We start from the raw sequence: 20,037 nt of genomic DNA on the forward strand, positions 1-20,037 counted from the left end.
CAGCACATCTTTAAACCCAAGTGTGCTTGGCCTTAGAGAGACATTGCAGATGCAATATAACAACCTTGTGTCTTGTTGCTGTGCTCAGTCTTGCCATGGTGTATAACCTGTGACATGAAACAGTCTTCCACAACCTCAGCTTAGTAGCAGAGTTTGGCGCAGGCGGATAAGCGGTGCTTCTGATAATCGAAACGTACCATTTTCAACCACATTGGGGTTAACCATAGAAGAACCTTCCAGCCTGTTGGAAAATCTCCTCGAAGTACAGCTCTTGCTCTGCTCTCATTGCTGACGCTCAGGAAATTAATGTGAGAGCTCACAGATATCTTAAATTCCCTGAAAATTGGTAATTGTACTTTAACCACTTAAGCCCCGGAAGATTTTACCTCCTTCCTGACCAGGCCCTATTTTGCGATTCGGCACTGCGTGATTTTAACGGACAATTGCGCGGTCGTGCAACGCTGTACCTAAACGAATTTGACGTCCTTTTTTCCCCACAAACAGAGCTTTCTTTTGGTGGTATTTGATCACCTGTGCGATTTTTTGATCATGCGCTATAAACAAAAAAAGAGCGACAATTTTGCAAAAATAACAATATTTTTCACATTTTTTATATGAAATTCCCCCCCCCCCAAAAAAATGTAAAAATCTAAATTTTTTTAACATTTTTGGCCAATTTGTTTTCTGCTACATATGTTTGGTAAAAAAAATTGCAATAAGCGTATTTTGATTGGTTTGCGCAAAAGTTATTGCGCTTACTAACTAAGGGAAAGATTTTTGTCATTTTTGTTGTTTTTTTTTTAACGAGTAATGGCGGCGATCTGTGATTTTTTTTGTGGGACTGCGACATTGCGGCGGACAGATCGGACCCTTGACTGACATTTTTTACACTTTTGGAGGTACCGGTGACATTACTACAGTAATCAGTGCTATACATAGGCACTGTTACTGTAAAAATGACACTGACAGGGAAGGGGTTAACTTTATTGGAGAAGGAGGGGTTAAGTGTGTCCCTAGGGGCGTGTCTCTAACTGTGCAGGGATGTGGCTAGTGGTGTAACTACAGAGATATACGATCCTACATAGCAGGACCGTATGATCTCTGCACTTACACAGGGGAGAATGACAGGGGGCTTTGTTTACATTAGCCGCCTGCCTTTCTCCCTCTGTAACTGATGATCGCAAGTGACCGGTGGACATCGGGTCCGCCGGGCACACGCGCGGGGTTGTCCGTCAACGAGCGGGGGCGGGAGCGCGCCTCTGGCGGAGCGCGCTCGCCCCCTATTGGCTCACAGGCGAGTGACGTCATACGTCACTTTTCCTACACGGGGCTGACCGCCGCAGTATATGTACTTGCGGCGGTCGGCAAGCGGTTAAGACTATAAAATAAAATGTGCAGCCTGTTAAATAAATGCCTACCCTACCTAAAAGTGCAACCAACCTTTCGTTTTTTCAGGTAAAGACAGGGCCATCTTAGCCTCTTTTTAAATGTGCAGTTGCAATGGTGTTGCACATGTGATCAGCTATGACTGCAGTCATGGGACAGTTTGAACTGTTGAGAGCTAGCAGCAAACTGGCATCTGTAACAGTTACCCCTAAAGGCAAACTGAATTCAGCATAAGCTAGTAGGAGCTATGTGGATGAAAACATTGGTAAGTCTGATTATGGATTTAATGACATTTATTGATAATTTATAACTTGAGATTTTGTTTTTAGGAGGCAGTCCAATTTAGGATTTAGGTTTGCTACGTGAAATTAAGTTTGCCCCTTATGGGCCTTTTTGTCTGCAACACCTCTCCTGGTATATACCCTAAGTTTTTTTTGCCATGCTAATTTGTATAGTAAGGGTGTTTTGTCGGATTGATCTTGGCAGAGAGAAGCATATACAGTAGATGTGAATTGAGGCCCCTTTTGATTGGAGTGGTTGGTATAAAAGTACTCCTAACCTTTTAAAATGCTTTTCATCTGAAATGCTGTTAGCCCTTATGAAGACTGGTGCAAAGAAAGCAATAGGAAAACTGATGAAGTTGCCTTGGATGACCAATTACACTTCTTCTTTCATTAGAAAATCTCCTTGAAGCACAGCTCATGCTCCATTTCCGCATCAGGCAAGTGTTGCTGCTGATGCTCAGGTGATTAATGTGAGGACTGACATTTTAATTGCCCTGAATGTTGGTGGCTTTACCCTAAGACTGTAAAATGTGCAGCCTCCTTAATAAATGCCTACTCTTCTAAGGTCAAGCCATTTCATAAATAGCACAACCCAACTCTCCTATCCTTTTGCAGTTCAAGGGGGGACCATCTAAGCCACCTATTTAGATGTACAGTTGCAATTGTACTGCTCAGGTGATTAATGTGAGGACTGACATTTTAAATGCCCCGAATTTTGGTGGCTTTACCCTAATGCTGGCCATACACGCACAGAATTTCAGCCGGAAATGGTTGTTTTAGGAAAGATTGTTCGAAAATCGAGCTGTTAGTGAACACAAGTTTACCGACGATTTCGATCATGTGCCCGGCTAATGTCGATGGATCCATAGCGAAAACTTTTATCGTTTCTACAAAAGTTTTTATGTGTATGGTAAAATTAAAACGAAAATAATATTCTGACTCGTATTGTGCATGTTATTAAACAATCATTATGATCATGAAAACGATTATGTAAAAGAGTTTATTCTGTAAGTTAGTGGCCAACTCGCTTTCGACTGTTGAATAATCATTCAGTCTGCAAACGGCCAAAATTCTGTGCGTGTATAGCCAGCATAAGACTGTAAAATGTGCAGCCAGCTTAAAAAAATGCCTACCCTTCTAAGGGGAAGCCATTTCATAAATAGCACAACTCAACTCCCCTATCCTTTGGCAGTTAAAGGGGGACCATCTAATGCCTCGTTTCCACTGTGGTACGGTACGGTTCGGTTCAGTACGGTACGGTTCGGTACGGTACACATTGCGTTTCCACTGCCAATAGTACCCTTTCATGATAGACGATTCTCTGTCAACCAATCAAAGTTCTGCAGAGTGTAGCTCCACCCTGTTGGTACGGTTTGGTACGGTACTAATGTGCTTGGTACCCCAACGAAAGGGTACCAAAAAGTGGTACGGTACGGTTCGGAATTAGGGTACCATTCATAATGGAAACGGCATAAATAGCGTACCGTACCGAACCGTACCAGAAAGCTCAGTGGAAACGAGCCATAAGCCACCTATTTAGATGTGCATTTGCAATTGTCCTGCTCAGGTGATTAATGTGAGGACTGACATTTTAAATGCCCCGAATTTTGGTGGCCTTAATGTGCAGCCTGCTTAATAAATTCCTACCCTTCTAAGGTCAAGCCATTTCATAAATAGCACAACCCAACTCTCCTATCCTTTTGCAGTTAAAGGGGGGACCATCTAAGCCACCTATTTAGATGTACAGTTGCAATTGTACTGCTCAGGTGATTAATGTGAGGACTGACATTTTAAATGCCCCGATTATTGGTGGCTTTACCCTAAGACTGTAAAATGAGCAGCCTGCCTAATAAATGCCTACTCTTCTAAGGTCAACCCATTTCATAAATAGTACAACCAAACTCTCCTATCCTTTTGCAGTTAAAGGGGGGGGGCATCTAAGCCACCTATTTAGATGTGCAGTTGCAATTGTCCTGCTCAGGTGATTAATGTGAGGACTGACATTTTAAATGCCCCGATTTTTGGTGGCTTTACCCTAAGACTGTAAAATGTGCAGCCCGCTTAATAAATGCCTACCCTTCTAAGGTCAAGCCATTTCATAAATAGCACAATCAAAACTCTCCTATTCTTTTGCAGTTAATGAGGAGACCATCTAAGCCATCTATTTAGATGTGCAGTTGCAATTATCCTGCACAATGTGATCAGCTATGACTCCGGCCATTGGACATTATGAAAGCTAACAGCAAACTGGCAACTGTAACGTACAGTTATCCCGATAGGCATACTGAATTTAGCATACGCAGTGCATAACCTACCGTATATACTTGAGTATAAGCCGACCCGAATATAAGCCGATACCCCTAATTTTACCACAAAAAAGTGGGAAAACGTATTGACTCGAATATAAGCCTAGGGTGGGAAATGCAGCAGCTACTGGACCCAACTGGACCACTACAAGACACAAAACAGGGGCTGCGGGCATGGTACAGGAGATGGCGCAGGTCATAGTATAGGCATTGCACAGGTCATGGTAAGGGCATGGCACAGGTCAGGGCATAGGTGATGGTACAGGCATTTCACAGGTCATGGTACAGGCATGTCACAGGTGATGGTACAGGCATGGCACAGGTCATGGTACAGGCATGGCACAGGTCATAGTACAGGAGATGGTATAGGCATGGCACAGGTGATGGTATAGGCATAGAACAGGTGATGGTATAGGCATGGCACAGTAAGTACAGGCATGGCACAGTATGTACAGGCATTGCACAGTATGTACAGGCATGGCACAGTATGTACAGGCATGGCACAGTAGGTATAGGCATGGCACAGTATGTACAGGCATGGCACAGGAGATGCAGTGCTGCGGGCATGGTACAGGAGAATGTCCTGTACCATGCTTGCAGCACTGCATGAGGAAATGCAGGGGCTGCGGAGGAGTCTCACTTACCTGTCAGTGAGCCGCTTTCGATTTAAAAATCGCGCCGCCCGGCGCCAATACTACGTCACCGCAAAGGGGTGGGTCCAAAAAAATTTGCCGTGCAGTTAAACGACATCATCCTTATCAACTAATGATGTGATTGGTTGTTAGGATGCGAGCAACTAGAAGGTCATAATGGTGTACAATGAAAACCTGTGGCTTTGTGTAACTATAAGGCAGGCTTCATCCACTTGCTGGCTTGTAAGCAATTTTTGGGAAGTTTTTAGGCATTTTGCCAAGGCACCCCTGAAGAGACCTCAAGGCCCCCCCAATGTGCCCGGGCACCCTGGTTGAAAAAGGTTGCTTTAGCGTAATCACTTTTAGTTTATTACGTTTGATTATGGATTTGATGCCAATTATTTATCATTTATAATTTGATTGTTTTTCTTCGGAGGCAGTGCAACTGGTGTGTTTTAGTTTTGCTACATAAGGGGTTAATCTGCAACCGCTTGTACTCCTGTGCAAATGAGGCCTTTTATTTCCCTTAGCACCACCATACACCCTGCCCATTCAAGCCCTCACCCTATCATCTCTCTGCAGCTCCCTGAGCATCAGTCCCCTGGCTGACAACTTGCAATGAAAGAGGTGGGGCTGTGGTGACGTCAGAGCTGTAAACAGCCCTGAAAGCCATTGAGTGAAACGAAACTGTAAGAGACAGAAACTCACATGATGAGAAACCAGATCAGAAAGCACACATAGAAGAGGCGCAGAGTTATTTTGGATGCTGTCCTCCCCAGGCAACGTGAGCCTCCTGTCTTTTTGGTAAGAATTCATTGAGATCCTTTAAATACCTTTTAAATATTTGTTATAAGCTTTGTTGCTTTCTGCAGGAACAATACAGTAATCTTTGTGTCTCTTTAAGCCAGGGACATCCCCGAGTTTGACAGCTTGTATCCAGAAACTTCCCCATTTTTATTTGGAAAAAGCCGTCTTAAAAGAACAGTACAGGCATACCCCCCTTTTAAGTACACAATGGGACCAGAGCATGTATGTAAAACGAAAATGTACTTAACCACTTTACCACCGGAGGATTTTGCTGTCTTCCGTCCAGGCCACTTTTTGCGATTCGGCGCTGTGCGACTTCAACGGACAATTGCGCGGTCGTGCGACGCTGTACCTAAACGAATTTGGCGTCCTTTTTTTCCCACAAACAGAGCTTTCTTTTGGTGGTATTTGATCACCTGTGCGATTTTTACTTTTTGCGCTATAAACAAAAAAAGAGCGTTTATTTTGAAAAAATAACAATATTTTTCACATTTTTTTATATGAAATTCCCCCCCAAAAAGATGTAAAAACCAATTTTTTTAAAAAATTTTGGCCAATTTGTTTTATGCTACATATGTTTGGTAAAAAAAATCGCAATAAGCGTATTTTGATTGGTTTGCGCAAAAGTTATTGCGTTTACTAACAAAGGGAAAGATTTATGTCATTTTTGGTGGGTTTTTTTTAAGCGTAATGGCGGCGATCTGCGATTTTTTTTGCGGGACTGCGACATTGCGGCGGACAGATCAGACCCTTGACTGACATTTTTGACACTTTTGGGGGTACCAGTGACATTACTACAGTAATCAGTGCTATATATATGCACTGTTACTGTAAAAATGACACTGGCAGGGAAGGGGTTAATTTTATTGGAGAGGGAGGGGTTAATGTATGCCTGGTGCTTACTGACGTGTGGGGGGGGAGGTGACTGAGTGAGTCATGGACAGATCGGATGTCCAGCTATGCTGAACAGTCCGATCTGTCAGTCCCTGTCACTATGGAGATCCGCCCGCTGTGTTTACACACAGCGGGCGGATCTCCAGACTCGATCCCCGACGATCGGGTAAGAGCAGCGGCGATCGCCGCTGCTCCTCCCCTGGCCCGACTCCCGCTGTGAATGAAAACAGCGGGAGCGAGCCTCCGGCGGGGCGCAAGCGCCGCCCAGAAGGGGGAGTGTCTGACGACGTAGTACTACGTCGTCAGACGATAACGAGCCACTCTGCCGCAGTAATATTACTGTGAGCAGACGTAAAGTGGTTAAAGTGAAGCAATACCTTTTTCCACTTCTTAATGCATGTATATACACTAGCTCAATGGGAAACATTTGTCAGCTTGACATGGCACTCCTCCCAAACCATAAGTGACAAGGGCACCAAACTTGGGGAGCACGTTAGGGGAACCCAGGACTATGACATGGTAGATTACCTAGGCAAGAAGGCTGGCCACAAAATAGAATATGTTGTAGTCCTGGGTCCCCTCTCAGTGCTCCCCAAGTTTGGTGTCCCTGTCACTTATGGTTCCGGAGCAGTGCCATGCCAAGCTGACCAAGATTTTCTATACACGCCAATTTTAAAAACCGGGAGTAGTGCCATGCCAAGCTGAACAAGCTGTGTCTGTACTCGTGAGTGTACGTAAAGTGAGTGTACTTAAAACGGGGTATGCCTGTATATATGAATTACAAACACATATTAAAACAAGTTAAAATAATTGAAAAAATATATGTCAAGGGTTGTGCGGAGTGGCGAGCTATATTTATAATTCTGAGGAAAGGTTGAAGATCTGTTAAACTTCAAAACACCTTTGTTCTTTTTATTTTATCAGCTGGGGAAAATGTTTTAATTATTTATTAATCTTTACTAATTCTTTATTAAAGCGGTTGTAAACCCGAAAGAAAAAAAAAAAAGAACCTGCAAGACAAAGGCATGATGAGCTAGTATGCATCGCATACTAGCTCATTATGTATTATTTACCTTAGAACGAAGCCCCGACACAGACCCCCGGACACCGCTGCAGGCGCTGCCATGATCCCTCGGCGTCTCTGGCGCTGTGATTGGGCGGAGCCGCGATGACGTCACTCCCGCGCATGCACGCGGGAGTGATTTTCCGGCAAGCTCCCGGCAAGGAAAGCTGAAGGTCGACCCGGACCTTCAGATTGCATGCGCCGCTCGCGTGAGCGGCTGCATGCACTGCAAATATCTCCTAAACCATGCTGGTTTAGGAGATATTAATTGTACCTACAGGTAAGCCTTATTATAGGCTTACCTGTAGTTAAAAGTGTCAAAAAGCGGGATACTACCACTTTAAGTACCATAAGGAATCTTAAACCTTAACTCTTCGCCCCGAGCCCACCCTTTTTTGAAGCCTATTGGAGCCTCTGGCTCTAATCACGTGCTTCAAAAAAAAAAAAAAAACACCCATTGCAATCCGGCGCCCTGCATGTAGATTAGGGGGCCGGACGCATGGATAGGGGGGGCCCCTGTGTCCCCAATGGACGGGCCTCCACTGGTGACAATACTGTGAGATCTCGCAGTTTAGATACAGGATTTCCCTGAAGGCAGTGATAATATTGCCTTCCCAGGGGCATCTGTGCAGCCAGGGTTATGGCACCACTGCCCCCAAGAAAAAATGTCAGTAAAAAAAAAAAAAAAAGAAGGTGTTTAGGCAATTTCACTTTAACATGCAGAGATGAATGCTGTTGTGAGATTTAGAGAAAGGAAGGGGGGAAGGTGCACTTTAAGTAAAACTTTTAGGTCTTGTCCCTTTCCCAGTCTGTGACTGGACAGTGAAAGGAGAAGTAGCAGACTGATGAGCTCATTTCTTTTTAGCTTTGCTTTCTCCTTCTATCATTTTTTTTTTTTTTAATTGGTTGAGCTAGATGGTCTTTTTTCCACCTGACTACCTATGTAACTTTGTAGCATGCTCCTTAATGTAACATAAGGGTAACAGCACCGCCTGACTGTTTCTTTTCCTCGTCTGAGCTCTACTGGTAATGGCAGGGATCCTCAAACTACGGCCCTCCAGCTGTTGCAGAACTACACATCCCATGAGGCATTGTAAAACTCTGACATTCACAGACATGACAAGGCATGATGGCAATTGTAGTTCCTGATCAACTGGAGGGCCATAGTTTGAAGACCACTGGGTAATGGTATTAATTAATGAGCACAGAGTTGCATTAATGGGTGTATTCTTTTATCTGCCTGGAGTTCAGCATTTACTACCTCTCCTTTTGTATTTGCCAGCATGTACAGTAACCTTAACTCCAGCTAACAACCTAGATCACATGTGTCAAACACAAGGCCCGGGGGCCAAATCCGGCCCTCCAGGCTATTTCATGTGGCCCTTGCAGCCAGGGCTTTTTTTCAGCCAGAACATAGCGGAACTCTATTCCGCCACCTCTGGCTCTTGTCCTTTGCTCCCTGCTCACCACTATCACTTGTAAACACAGAAGCCTTCTGTGTTTACAAGTATAGCTTTCCTCTTGGTGACTCGCGGCTCTCACATATACGTGCCTGCCCTGCAAGCATTCATGGCTGGAACAGATGACGACCAAGGATCTCCCTGCATGTATACACTCCTTAACTCTGCACTCTGTACACAGTACACTTCTTAACTCAGCACACTGTACATAACGCACTCCTGAACTCTGCACTCTGTATGTAGCACATACCTGAATTCTGCACTCTGCATGTAGCGCACTCCTGAATTCTGCACTCTGCATATAGCGCACTGCTGAACTCTGCATGTAGCGCACTCCTGAATTCTGCACTCTGCATGTAGCGCACTGCTGAACTCTGCACGTAGCGCACTCCTGAATTCTGCACTCTGCATGTAGCGCACTGCTGAACTCTGCACGTAGCGCACTCCTGAATTCTGCAATCTGTATAGAGCGTACTCCTGAACCCTGCACTCTGTATGTAGCACACTCCTGAACACTGCATACATAGTCTTACAGATACAACCAGCCCTTTGAGGGCAACCATAATGGCAATGCGGCCCTTGATGAAATTGTGTTTGACATCAATGACCTAGATGGTGCAAAAGATGTAAAGAAAAAAAGTTTTTGGCATGAGCAGGGCCATTTAATGTTTTTTTGAGGAAAAGAGGACAATTCTGTAGACCTTGATGTTGGGTGGCTGGATTGGTGGGTTGGTTGGGTATTGGCTATTATGTATCTAGTCACTGTGAAATTAAAAGTCCTAATGGTCCATGCTGGGGGACTTGTGGTTTTAGTATACTGTATGTCATTATAACCAGTTCTACTTTTCTGATTGTTCATTTATACTGTTGTTAAAGGCTTAGCCATGGGACAGTTTACACTATTGGTTCCACCAGATGTGACGCCACTTCTTGCGACTGTGGAGCTCCGCCTGGCATGCACCAAGTGCAGCAAGAGGCTTTATGAGATCACCTACACCTATAACCCTGTCCCTCACAGCTGCAATGCCAACCTACTTCTTTCAAGGTCAAAGAATGCTAAAGAACTCAATGAATGGCACGAGGTAAGGCGTCGCCCTGCTTACCCAGTGCCAGCACGTTATGCCATCTGCTGGCACTACCGACCCAAAATGGGTTGCATCCTGCACTACCAAAAATGCAATTTTGCTTGGACTGAGGAAGAAGTTCATGTCTGGTCTTTTGAGAAGTGCCATAATCTAGAGAGGAGCCACCTGCAATCAATTCTACTAAACAAGCCCACTGCAGGTGCTAGCCTCAAGGAGCTCAGTAGCTGGGAAGATATCTTAGGCGAGTTTGGAGGACGCTTTCAGAATATCTGTGAACAGTGTTTCTATCAAAGCCCTCGGAAGGTCACTCTTACCAGCTTGTGCCAATCCCACCCTCGCCCAGTGCCTCTTCTTGCTCACATCGTTACCGACAATAACAGGAAACAATGCAATGCCATCCGACCTGTTCCTTATATGCCCCATGTTAAACTGTGTGCCCACAGCTCCAGGGGTCTCCTGTGTCGGGAGGAAATGGGGCACTGCCCCAAAGCGCACAGCGAGGTTGAGCTTGCGGTGTGGAAGATAGAGATGAAATATGGTCTCAACCGGAGTCTTATACAGGAGGATGGTGGAGAGGACGTAGGTTTCTACTGCCGCCTCTGCTTGGTTAGGGCAAGCACTCAAGAAAGTTTCGAAGCCCACTGCTCTTCACTGGAACACGAACGTATGCTGAAAGCCGATTCATCACCAGTGTGGAATCACCGTGACCCGCCAGATGGCAAGAAAAGATTCCTCCTCTGTGAAAAGTAAGTACACATGTCCACCTAAAACTGATAGATCATTGTTTGCTAGACTTCCAAGAGTAAAACCATGTCCAAATCAAGAAAGCAGCTTAGGGTGACAACCATGGTTACCTGACCTCCAAAGATACAGTACAGTGAATGAGTGTTGTCACCCAGGGGCAGACTGGCAACTTTTGGCCCAGGGGGTCAAAAACAAACAAACAAACCAAAGGGCCATGGTGCAGCAACTCGGCCCTCTTTCTGTCCTCCACCTGACCCCCATTCCAGGCTAAAGCTCTGCTCCAGGTACTCTCTACTCACCGGCTGTATCCGGGTTCCCAACCTGGCCAGCAGGGGGCGGTTGGGGGGAGCTGGGACAGCTCGGTTGGGGCAGTTTACACCATCAATGCTGGGAGGGAGGCCTGGGTTCTGTCCTTGTCTTCAACCCGCACTCAGTAGGTCAGTGGTGGGGACTTTTTACTTCTCTTCACCGGGAATCCTAGTGGTGCAGCCTTTTTACAGGACATCAGAGCGGCCCAGGGGGCAATTGCCCCCCTGCCCCCTGGCCCAGTCCTCCCCTGTTGTCACCCTAGGACTAGAAGTGTGTTGTCTAAAACAGTGTTTCTCAACTCCGGTCCTCAGGGCACACTAACAGGCCAGGTTTGCAAGAAAACAGAAATACATCCACAGTTGATATCATTTGCTGCTCAGTGATTGCGGTATTCTAGTCTGCATCTCCCTAAGGTAATACTTAAAATCTGGCCTGTTAGTGTGCCCTGAGGACCGGAGTTGAGAAACACTGGTCTACAAGATTACCAGGTAAAATTTATGAAAAAAAAGGTCTGAAAAAAGAAAATTAATGCACCCAGCACATCTAAGAAATGATAATCTGCGAAAAATGAACCACTTGCCGACTGCCTAACGTACATTTACTCTGGCAAAGTGGCTCTATTACGCAAAATCACGTACCTGTACGTCAACAGCCACTAGGTGGCGCGGGTGCGCCGCCGGAGGCACGACTGCACGCTGATTAGACAGAGGGGGAGCCAATCAGCGGGCCTGGTGAACCCAATGTCTGCCAGCCATCCGTGATCGTTCCCTAAAGAGGCAGAACGGCTGCCTGCCTATGTAAAAAAGGCAGATCACCGTTCTGACAGGGGAGAAGATAGAGATCTTGTGTTTCTGTTAAGCAAGAACACGGATCTCTGTGTTCACTCAGTCAGAGCACACAGCAAGCCCCCCCAAGGACACATTTAACCCCTTGATCGCACCTGATGTTAACCCCTTCCCTGCCAGTGTCATTAGTACAGTAACAGTGCATATTTTTAGCACTGATCAATGTAATAATATCATTGGTCCCCAAAAATGCGTCAGATGTCTGATTGGTCCGCTGCTAAGAATCGCTGATCTATTACTAGTAAAAAAAAAAAAAAAATGCATAAAATTAAACCATAGTTTGTAGACCCGATAACTTTTGCGCAGACCAATCAATATACCCCTTTTGGGATTTTATACCCAAAAATATGTGGAAGAATAAATATTGGCATAAATTGATGAAGAAATGTAATTTTTTTACATTTTTTATTGAATATGTATTATAGCAGAAAGTAAAAAATATTGTTTTTTTTTTTTTTAAATTGTTGGGGCTCTTTCACACGGCCGTTCAGTTTTTGGCTCCGCTCCGGTCCTTTTTTTTTTCACGGAGCGGATTCCGTATGTCCGCATATTATCCCATCCGTTTGCGGATGATATACGGACATAATGTATGTCTATGGGCATTGCGGATGTCAGCGGATGACACCGCTGACATCCGATTTTGCTTCCTTTCTGTTTTTTTAACGGAGGAAAAATAGGGTTCTGTTCCGTTCCAAAAAACGGAACAGAACTGAAAGGAAGAAAACATCCGCAATGCCATTGACAAGCATTATGTCCGTAAATCATCCGCAAAAAAATAGGATGATTTGCAGACATACGGAGCGCCCGTGTGAAAGGGCCTTTGGATTGTTTTTTGTTTTTAGCGCAAAAAATAAAAATTGCAGAGGTGATCAAATACCACCAAAAGAAAGGTCTATTTGTGGGAAAAAAGGACATTCATTTATTTGGGTACAGCGTCGCACGGCGTGCGATTGTCAGTTAACCACTTGCTGACCGCCGCACGACTATTTACTGCGGCGGTCAGCCCCTCACAGGCAAAGCGACGTAGTACTACGTTGCTAGCCTGTGAGGCTTCTAGGGAGCGAGCGCGCGCCGCCGGAGGCGCGCTCCCGCTCCCGCGTGGTCACGGACCCCCCACCCCGCGCGTGTGCCCGGCGATCGTCCGTTACACTGGAAGAAAGGCAGGAGGCTAATGTAAACAAGCCGCCTGTCATTCTTCCCTGTGTAAGAATGGAGATCAGACGGTTCTACTATGTAGGACCGTTGATCTCTGTTCTTACACTAGTAGCCATGTTCAATCACAGTTAGAAGCACGCCCCTAGGACACACTTAACCCCTCCCTCTCCAATACAGTTAACTCCTTCACTGCCAGTGTCATTTTTACAGTAACAGTGCATATGTATAGCACTGATTACTGCAGTAATGTCACTGGTACCCCCAAAAGTGTCAAAAATGTCAGTCAAGGGTCCGATCTGTCCGCCGCAATGTCGCAGTCCCGCCAAAAAAAACGCAGATCGCCGCCATTACTCGTTAAAAAAAAAAACAACAAAAATGACAAAAATCTTTCCCTTTGTATGTAAACGCGATAACTTTTGCGCAAACCAATAAAAATACGCTTTTTGCGATTTTTTTTTACCAAACATATGTAGCATAAAACAAATTGGCTGAAAATGCAAAAAATTTTTTAATTTTTACATTTTTTTATTGGGAATTTCATATAAAAAAATATGAAAAATATTGTTATTTTTGCAAAATTGACGCTCTTTTTTTGTTTATAGCGCATGATCAAAAAATCGCACAGGTGATCAAATACCACCAAAAGAAAGCTCTGTTTGTGGGAAAAAAAGGACGTCAATTTTATTTAGGTACAGCGTCGCACGACCGCGCAATTGTCCGTTAAAATCACGCAGTGCCGAATCGCAAAATAGGCCCTGGTCAGGAAGGGGGTAAAATCTTCCGGGGCTTAAGTGGTTAAAGTAACGCAGTGCCGTATCGCAAAAAACTGCTTGGTTTTTAAGGGGGTAAAACCTTCTGGGGTTGAAGTAATTAAAGTGTATCTAACCCAAGATAAAAAATTTAATATATTGCTGCTTACCGGTCCTTAGATGTGGTGACTACAGTGTTTTTTTTTAGGCTTTTTTTCCTTTTATTTTTAGATGGAAATCCTGGCAGTAACATACTTCCTGCCCTAGGAAAACAAAACGAACTCGACTTTCTGTATCAGAACAGAAACAAGACAAGATTATGAAACCCAACCCCTCTTTTATTGCCGGCAGTTGGTAGATTGACTTTTGTGCAACCACCCTGCCCATACACGGATTAAAATTCGGCCAGTTCCTGCTGAACCGGCCAAATTTTGATCTATGAACGGTTAGAAATCTTGCTGTGTCCCGTTTGAGGTGGGGAGGGGGGAGGGGGGAATAAGAGAAAGGAAACAGGTTTCTATTGCAAGCAGAAGAATCTGAACAAAGGACAGATCATACTAACTGCAAGTTATGTCTTTTGTGCTGATTGTTCTGTTTTTAGTATTAGCTTAACCACTTCAGCTCCGGAAGGTTTTACCCGCATTTTTTGCGATTCGGCACTGAGTTACTTTAACGAAAAATTGCACGGTCGTGCGACGCTGTACCCAAAAACAATTGTTGTCCTTTTTTCTCCCCACAAATACAGCTTTCTTTTGGTGGTATTTAATTGCCTCTGCGGTTTTTAAATTTTGCGCTATAAACAAAAAAAGAACGAAAGGAATTTTGAAAAAAAACGCCATATTATTTACTTTCTGCTATAAAACATTCCCAATAAAAATTCTGAGCGTAAGTGGGAGCGGGTACCTGTCAAAACTAGGTACCTGCCAAATGTGGCATGTCAGGGGGTTATTACTACCTAAAACGGAAGTTCCACTTTTGGGTGGAACTCCGCTTTAAGGTAGAATCTTGTAGAACTTTGTGTAACTGTTGCTTCACTGATACTCTCTGTACAATTCAGGGCCCAGACTGCCGGTACCCCCTTTACCAGAGGCGTAACTAGAGCCTTCAGGGCCCCGATGCAAGAAAACATGAAGGGCCCCCCCAGGTCCCTGGCCGGGGCCCTTCCCTTCAAGCCCAGGGCTCTTCCCACTAATCCTGGGGCTCTTTACTCTCGTTGCATGGCCTTTTATTACGGTCCCGCAGCAGGATCCTTTCACAAGTTCTGCAGCGGGCTCCCTTCCTGCAATCTTGGGGCCTCCCCACAGTGGTGCAATGCCAGGGCCCGGTCGCAAGTGTGACTTTTGCAATCCTGGAAGTTCACCAACTGGTTTGCTACTGGGCCCCCTGGAGCATGGGGCCCGGTAGCAATCGCAACCCCTGCAACCCCTGTAGTTACGCCCCTGCCCTTTACAACTTCAGGGTCCTCTTCCTAGGCACCCCCTTTACAGCTAGCTGACACTGGATCCCAGAACCTCTTCCGGAGTGGTCCCCTCTAACACTTCAGGCGAACCCCAGGGGCAATCCTCAGTACTCACGACCTGTGTAGGCTTTCCTGGGACTGGACCCCTCTCTCTCTCTCCGCAGGTTCTCGGCTCACCGGATCCCCTCAGCTCCACTCAGCACTCTCTGGATACTTAGGCGACTCCCTGAGACATCCACTTCCTCAGACAGGAGGAGAGAAAGCCGCACTCTCCTTCCTGGGACTCTGCTCCCGCCAAAGACAACCCGCCACGAACTTCCCCCAGACTTATACCCACTCCCAGAATCCTTTGCAGCAAAATCTGCCTTCTGGGTTAGTTCAGGGCCGCCATCAGGGGGGGGGGACAGCCCATACACATGTAGGGGGCCCTGCCATCCTGTGGGACCCAGCCAAACAGGCCCCAACCATTGAGATTGAGTTGTTGCTGTTGTAGTAACTAGCAATTAGTAAAACAGGATGGCCACAGAGTAAGCCAATGCATCCGAGAAGATGTATTTTTGCTGAATTGCACTTTCTCTTTGCTGAATAAATGAGGCCATCTCTTTGTTGGATTGGGATGTCTCTTTGCTGAATATATGGGGATGTCTCTTTGCTTGATTGGATTAATTTTCATATATTAAGTTGTAAAAGTGCTAAAATAAAAGTGGGTGCACAATAAGCCTTGGTGGGATGCCCAGTGTACACTCGGTGGGACAGCCAGAGGCTGGGCCCCAAAGAATGTTGGTGGTCATGCCTAGACTGGCCCAGGTCTAAAGCTGTGTAAGGGGCCCCAAAATTTCTGATAGCTGCCCTGGGGTAGTTACAAGCTGGGATGTGTCTCCTGATTGGGCCTCCCACACTGCCCTATGAGAATCCTCTCACAGGAGCCAGTGGGGATACTTCTCCCCTCAGCAGGCACATCTGGAAGTCCTGACACCCTACCTAACAAATCACAGCCCTGCTGTTAAGCAGACAAGGCCCACCATATACTTTACCCAGCACCTACCTGTAGGGTGCTACACTCCTCCTACAAACTATCAGCACTCACTGATACAAGTCACAAGATTGCTCTAATTGCTATATACAGCTGATGAGAAACGGTATTTATCAGTTTATATTTACTAAAATAATTGCATTTCCATGTTCTGTGTACTGTAGGAGACCAGATATTGTGAATGCAAGATCTGGGTTTAGTAACACTTTAAATGCACACTCATAGGCGTGCGCAGCCTATTGCATTAGGGTGTGCACCCCAAAAGCTCAAACACACGTCTTTTTCAATTATTTATATATATATATATATATATATATACAGTATATATATATATATATATATATATATATATATATATATATATATGTATATGTATATTTTTAGGAGCCCTGTTGGGGAATTTGTTGAAATATCAGGGGTCAAAAGAGGTCCTTGATGTCTCATATTTAAAACAGAGAATGGAATTGAGGACAGAGATTCCTCAGTCCCTTTCTCTGCAGTCTCAGCTGCACTGGCCAGTGAATGAATAGGAAGTGCTCTGTGCTGAGCAGCTCCCTGTCCATTTATAAACTTAACCACTTAAGCCCCGGAGGATTTGGCTGCTGAAAGACCAGGGGGTATTTTGCGATTCGGCACTGCGTGACTTTAACGGACAATTGCGCGGTCGTGCGACGCTGTACCTAAACGAATTTGACGTCCTTTTTTTCCTTCAAACAGAGCTTTCTTTTGGTGGTATTTGATCACCCGTGCGATTTTTATATATTTTTCAAATTTTTTTATATGAAATTCCCCCCCAAAAAAATGTAAAAATCAAAATTTTTTAACATTTTCGGCCAATTTGTTTTATGCTACATATGTTTGGTAAAAAAAATCGCAAAAAGCGTATTTTGATTGGTTTGCGCAAAAGTTATTGCGTTTACTAACAAAGGGAAAGATTTTTGTCATTTTTGTTGTTTTTTTTTTAACGCGTAATGGCGGCGATCTGTGATTTCTTTTGTGGTACTGCGACATTGCGGCGGACAGATCAGACCCTTGACTGACATTTTTGACACTTTTGGGGTTACCGGTGACATTTCTACAGTAATCAGTGCTATACATATGCACTGTTACTGTAAAATTACACTGGCAGTGAAGGGGTTAACTTTATTTGAGAGGGAGGGGCTGTGTGTGTCCCTAGGGGCGTGATTCTAACTGTGATTGGCTGTGGCTTGAGCTGTAGGAACAATGATCAACGGTCCTACATAGTAGAACCGTATGATCATTGTTCCTACACAGGGGAGAATGACAGGCGGCTTGTTTACACAGCCTGCCTGCCTTTCTCCCTCTCCCCCGACGATCGCTGAGTGACTGGCGGACATCGGGTCCGCCAGTCACACGCGCGCAGGGGGGGGCGTGACCACGTGGGAGCGTGCCGCCGGCGGCGCACGCTCGCTCCCCAGAGCCTCACTGGCTAGTGACGTACCGATACGTCACTCTGCCTGTGAGGGGCTGACCGCCATAGTATATGTACTTGCGGTGGTCGGCAAGCGGTTAAGCATAGTAAGCACATTTTACTATGGTTTCAGTTATGAATGAACACAGTGAGTGATCCGTATCGATCACTCACTGTGTTCATTAAGAGAAGGAAGGGACCAGTAAATGACATATTTGTTGTCCAGTTCCCTTGTTTCTCATTCTGAAACATATTCCTCAGCAGCTGGTGGGAGAGAAGTGTAGGTAAGCAGGCAGGGGAAGGTGGGAGACATGGGGGGGTCCTGGGCAGCAGGGGCAATCTGCACCTCACAGGGTTATTAGGGTGTGCCCAGGCACACCCAGCACACCCCTTGCGCACGCCTATGTGCACACTGATGCATGTTTGCTGTAATTCTACCTAGCTAAAGCATAAGAAAAAGTGCAATAAAAATATTTCCCTTTAAATCCTATGGGACTCTTCACACCAGTGTACTGCGGGTGCGTCGCATTTTGTGCGCTTTTCAAAAGTGCACCAAAAACACATCTTCCATTGGAATTAATAGAAAATTGATTAAAAATGTCCTGCAGTTTCGGTTTTGGTGTGTTTTTTTGTAGTAACCTCTCTTTTATATTATTAATGTGCATATATTGCATCTGAGTTTATAAGTAATTTTTGTCCTGACTCACTTTTTTTTTAAAGCCCATCACAGTGCATCTACGGAGAGGGTTGTGGGAATGCCCACAGCCAGGAAGAACTGGAGGAATGGATCCTAAGGGTGAAAGTAAACAGACGGAACAGGCAGGTGGTGGAGGAAGAGGGTCTGCTATCTTACCGGGTCCGACTGCTACAAGAATATCAGCACAGCAGTGTTGACATGCCGGTGGTAAGTAACACATCAGGAGGATGGTCTTCCATAATCTCATCATCCTACTACAAAGGGATGCTAAACATTATATTCACTCTTGTCTTTGTGGCCAAAGCTTCCTCTGTTAACCAATTAAAGGGTCAGTCCACCCAAAGCTCAATTTTTAGTTTTTAGTAGATGATGGTGAATTTAAAGTATAACTAGAGTCAAAACCATTTATTTGGTTGTGGGCAGAGTGGAGAGGGATTAGAACATCTGTCAGTTTTTATTGCTGTCTGTGCCCCCATTAGGAAGATTTAACCTCTCTATTTATCCTGTTTATCATTATCATTGAATGTGAATGTAATAGAAAACTCCACATTTTGGGTTGTCCCCAGAAAAGTAATAGAGGGGAAATCTTCAAATAGAGACAATGGCCTGGGGAACCCCAAGAGATTCTCTTTATTTACCAAGATTTCTTCTCACTTTCTGTTTTGGCTATGGGACAGGAAGTGAAGGCAAATCTCCCCAATGGGACGCAGATGGCAAAAAAATGAACCATCAGGGGCTAAAATCCTCCCTTGCTCTATCCAAAATGAAAAAAAAAAGTTTTGCCTTTAGTTCTACTTTACATACATAACAGTTCATTGTATGTCTTGAAGACTTCAGGGGTCATATCTATTGGATCTATCAGATCTCCTAAAGCATGATCACAGTCTCTGACCATCTCTTGTATTATGTCTTCAATGTCTGACCAACTCCGATCTTATGTAAAGTCTCTGACCATCTCTTGTATCATGCCCTTAAGCCTCGTACACACGCAACGATTATCGGCCGACCGATCGTCCGACTTTTGTCCAAGTTGTGTTTTGTTGGTTGGAATGTGCCTAGACTGCACACGAATTTTCTCGGCCAACAAAATTCTACTTCAGAAGTGATGTCATGTGTTGGATTGCTTTCTTTGTGTTCTTTCTTCTCTGAGCATGCCCAGTCTTGATCATCAGATTTTTCCCTGTCGAAATCTGTACTGACTGCACAAAAATCGGCAGTGTTTTGACGGAGGACAAAAAAAGTCGGAGTCGGTTGTCAGAAGCATCATACTAACAAGCCGAAAATCGGCAGATCGGTCGTCGGACGAAAATTCCCACCTGAATTTCGACGCGTGTACGAGGCTTAATACTGTCTCCTGAAGCACATCTCCAGTCTCCAACAGCTCCTATACCATGTTCACATTCTCCTAAAGCATGTCCGCAGTCTCTGACCATCTCTTGTATTATGTCTTCAATGTCTGACCAACTCCGATCTTATGTCTGCAGTCTCTGAAGACATAATACAAGAGATGGCCAATGTCTGACCAACTCCGATCTTATGTCTGCACACACGCACCGATTGTTGGCCGTAAATTTTCGGCCAACGTCCAATCGGCCGATTGTCGGCTTGTTAGTATGATGCTCCTGACAACCAACTGCGACTTTTCGGCCGAACAAAATCTGGTGTGCATGCTATAAAATTTTTGTTGGCCGTCAACA

The 20,037-nt window shown here is 45.0% G+C and overlaps 1 protein-coding gene across 1 annotated transcript in view; it reads left to right on the top strand.

Annotated features, from left to right (window-relative positions):
• Positions 1-5,290: 5,290 nt before the first annotated feature.
• HELZ2 (helicase with zinc finger 2) overlaps positions 5,291-20,037 on the top strand; it is an 82,685-nt gene continuing 67,938 nt past the window's right edge. The window contains exons 1-3 of the mRNA XM_082271525.1: positions 5,291-5,412; positions 9,709-10,663; positions 18,364-18,547. Coding sequence (XP_082127651.1) covers positions 9,717-10,663; positions 18,364-18,547 — 1,131 coding nt within the window. The 5' untranslated portion in view covers positions 5,291-5,412; positions 9,709-9,716. The remainder of the gene's footprint in view (positions 5,413-9,708; positions 10,664-18,363; positions 18,548-20,037) is intronic.

Source organism: Pelophylax lessonae (assembly GCF_965119305.1).
Source record: "Pelophylax lessonae genome assembly, chromosome: 11".
In the NCBI taxonomy this organism is placed as follows: domain Eukaryota; kingdom Metazoa; phylum Chordata; class Amphibia; order Anura; family Ranidae; genus Pelophylax; species Pelophylax lessonae.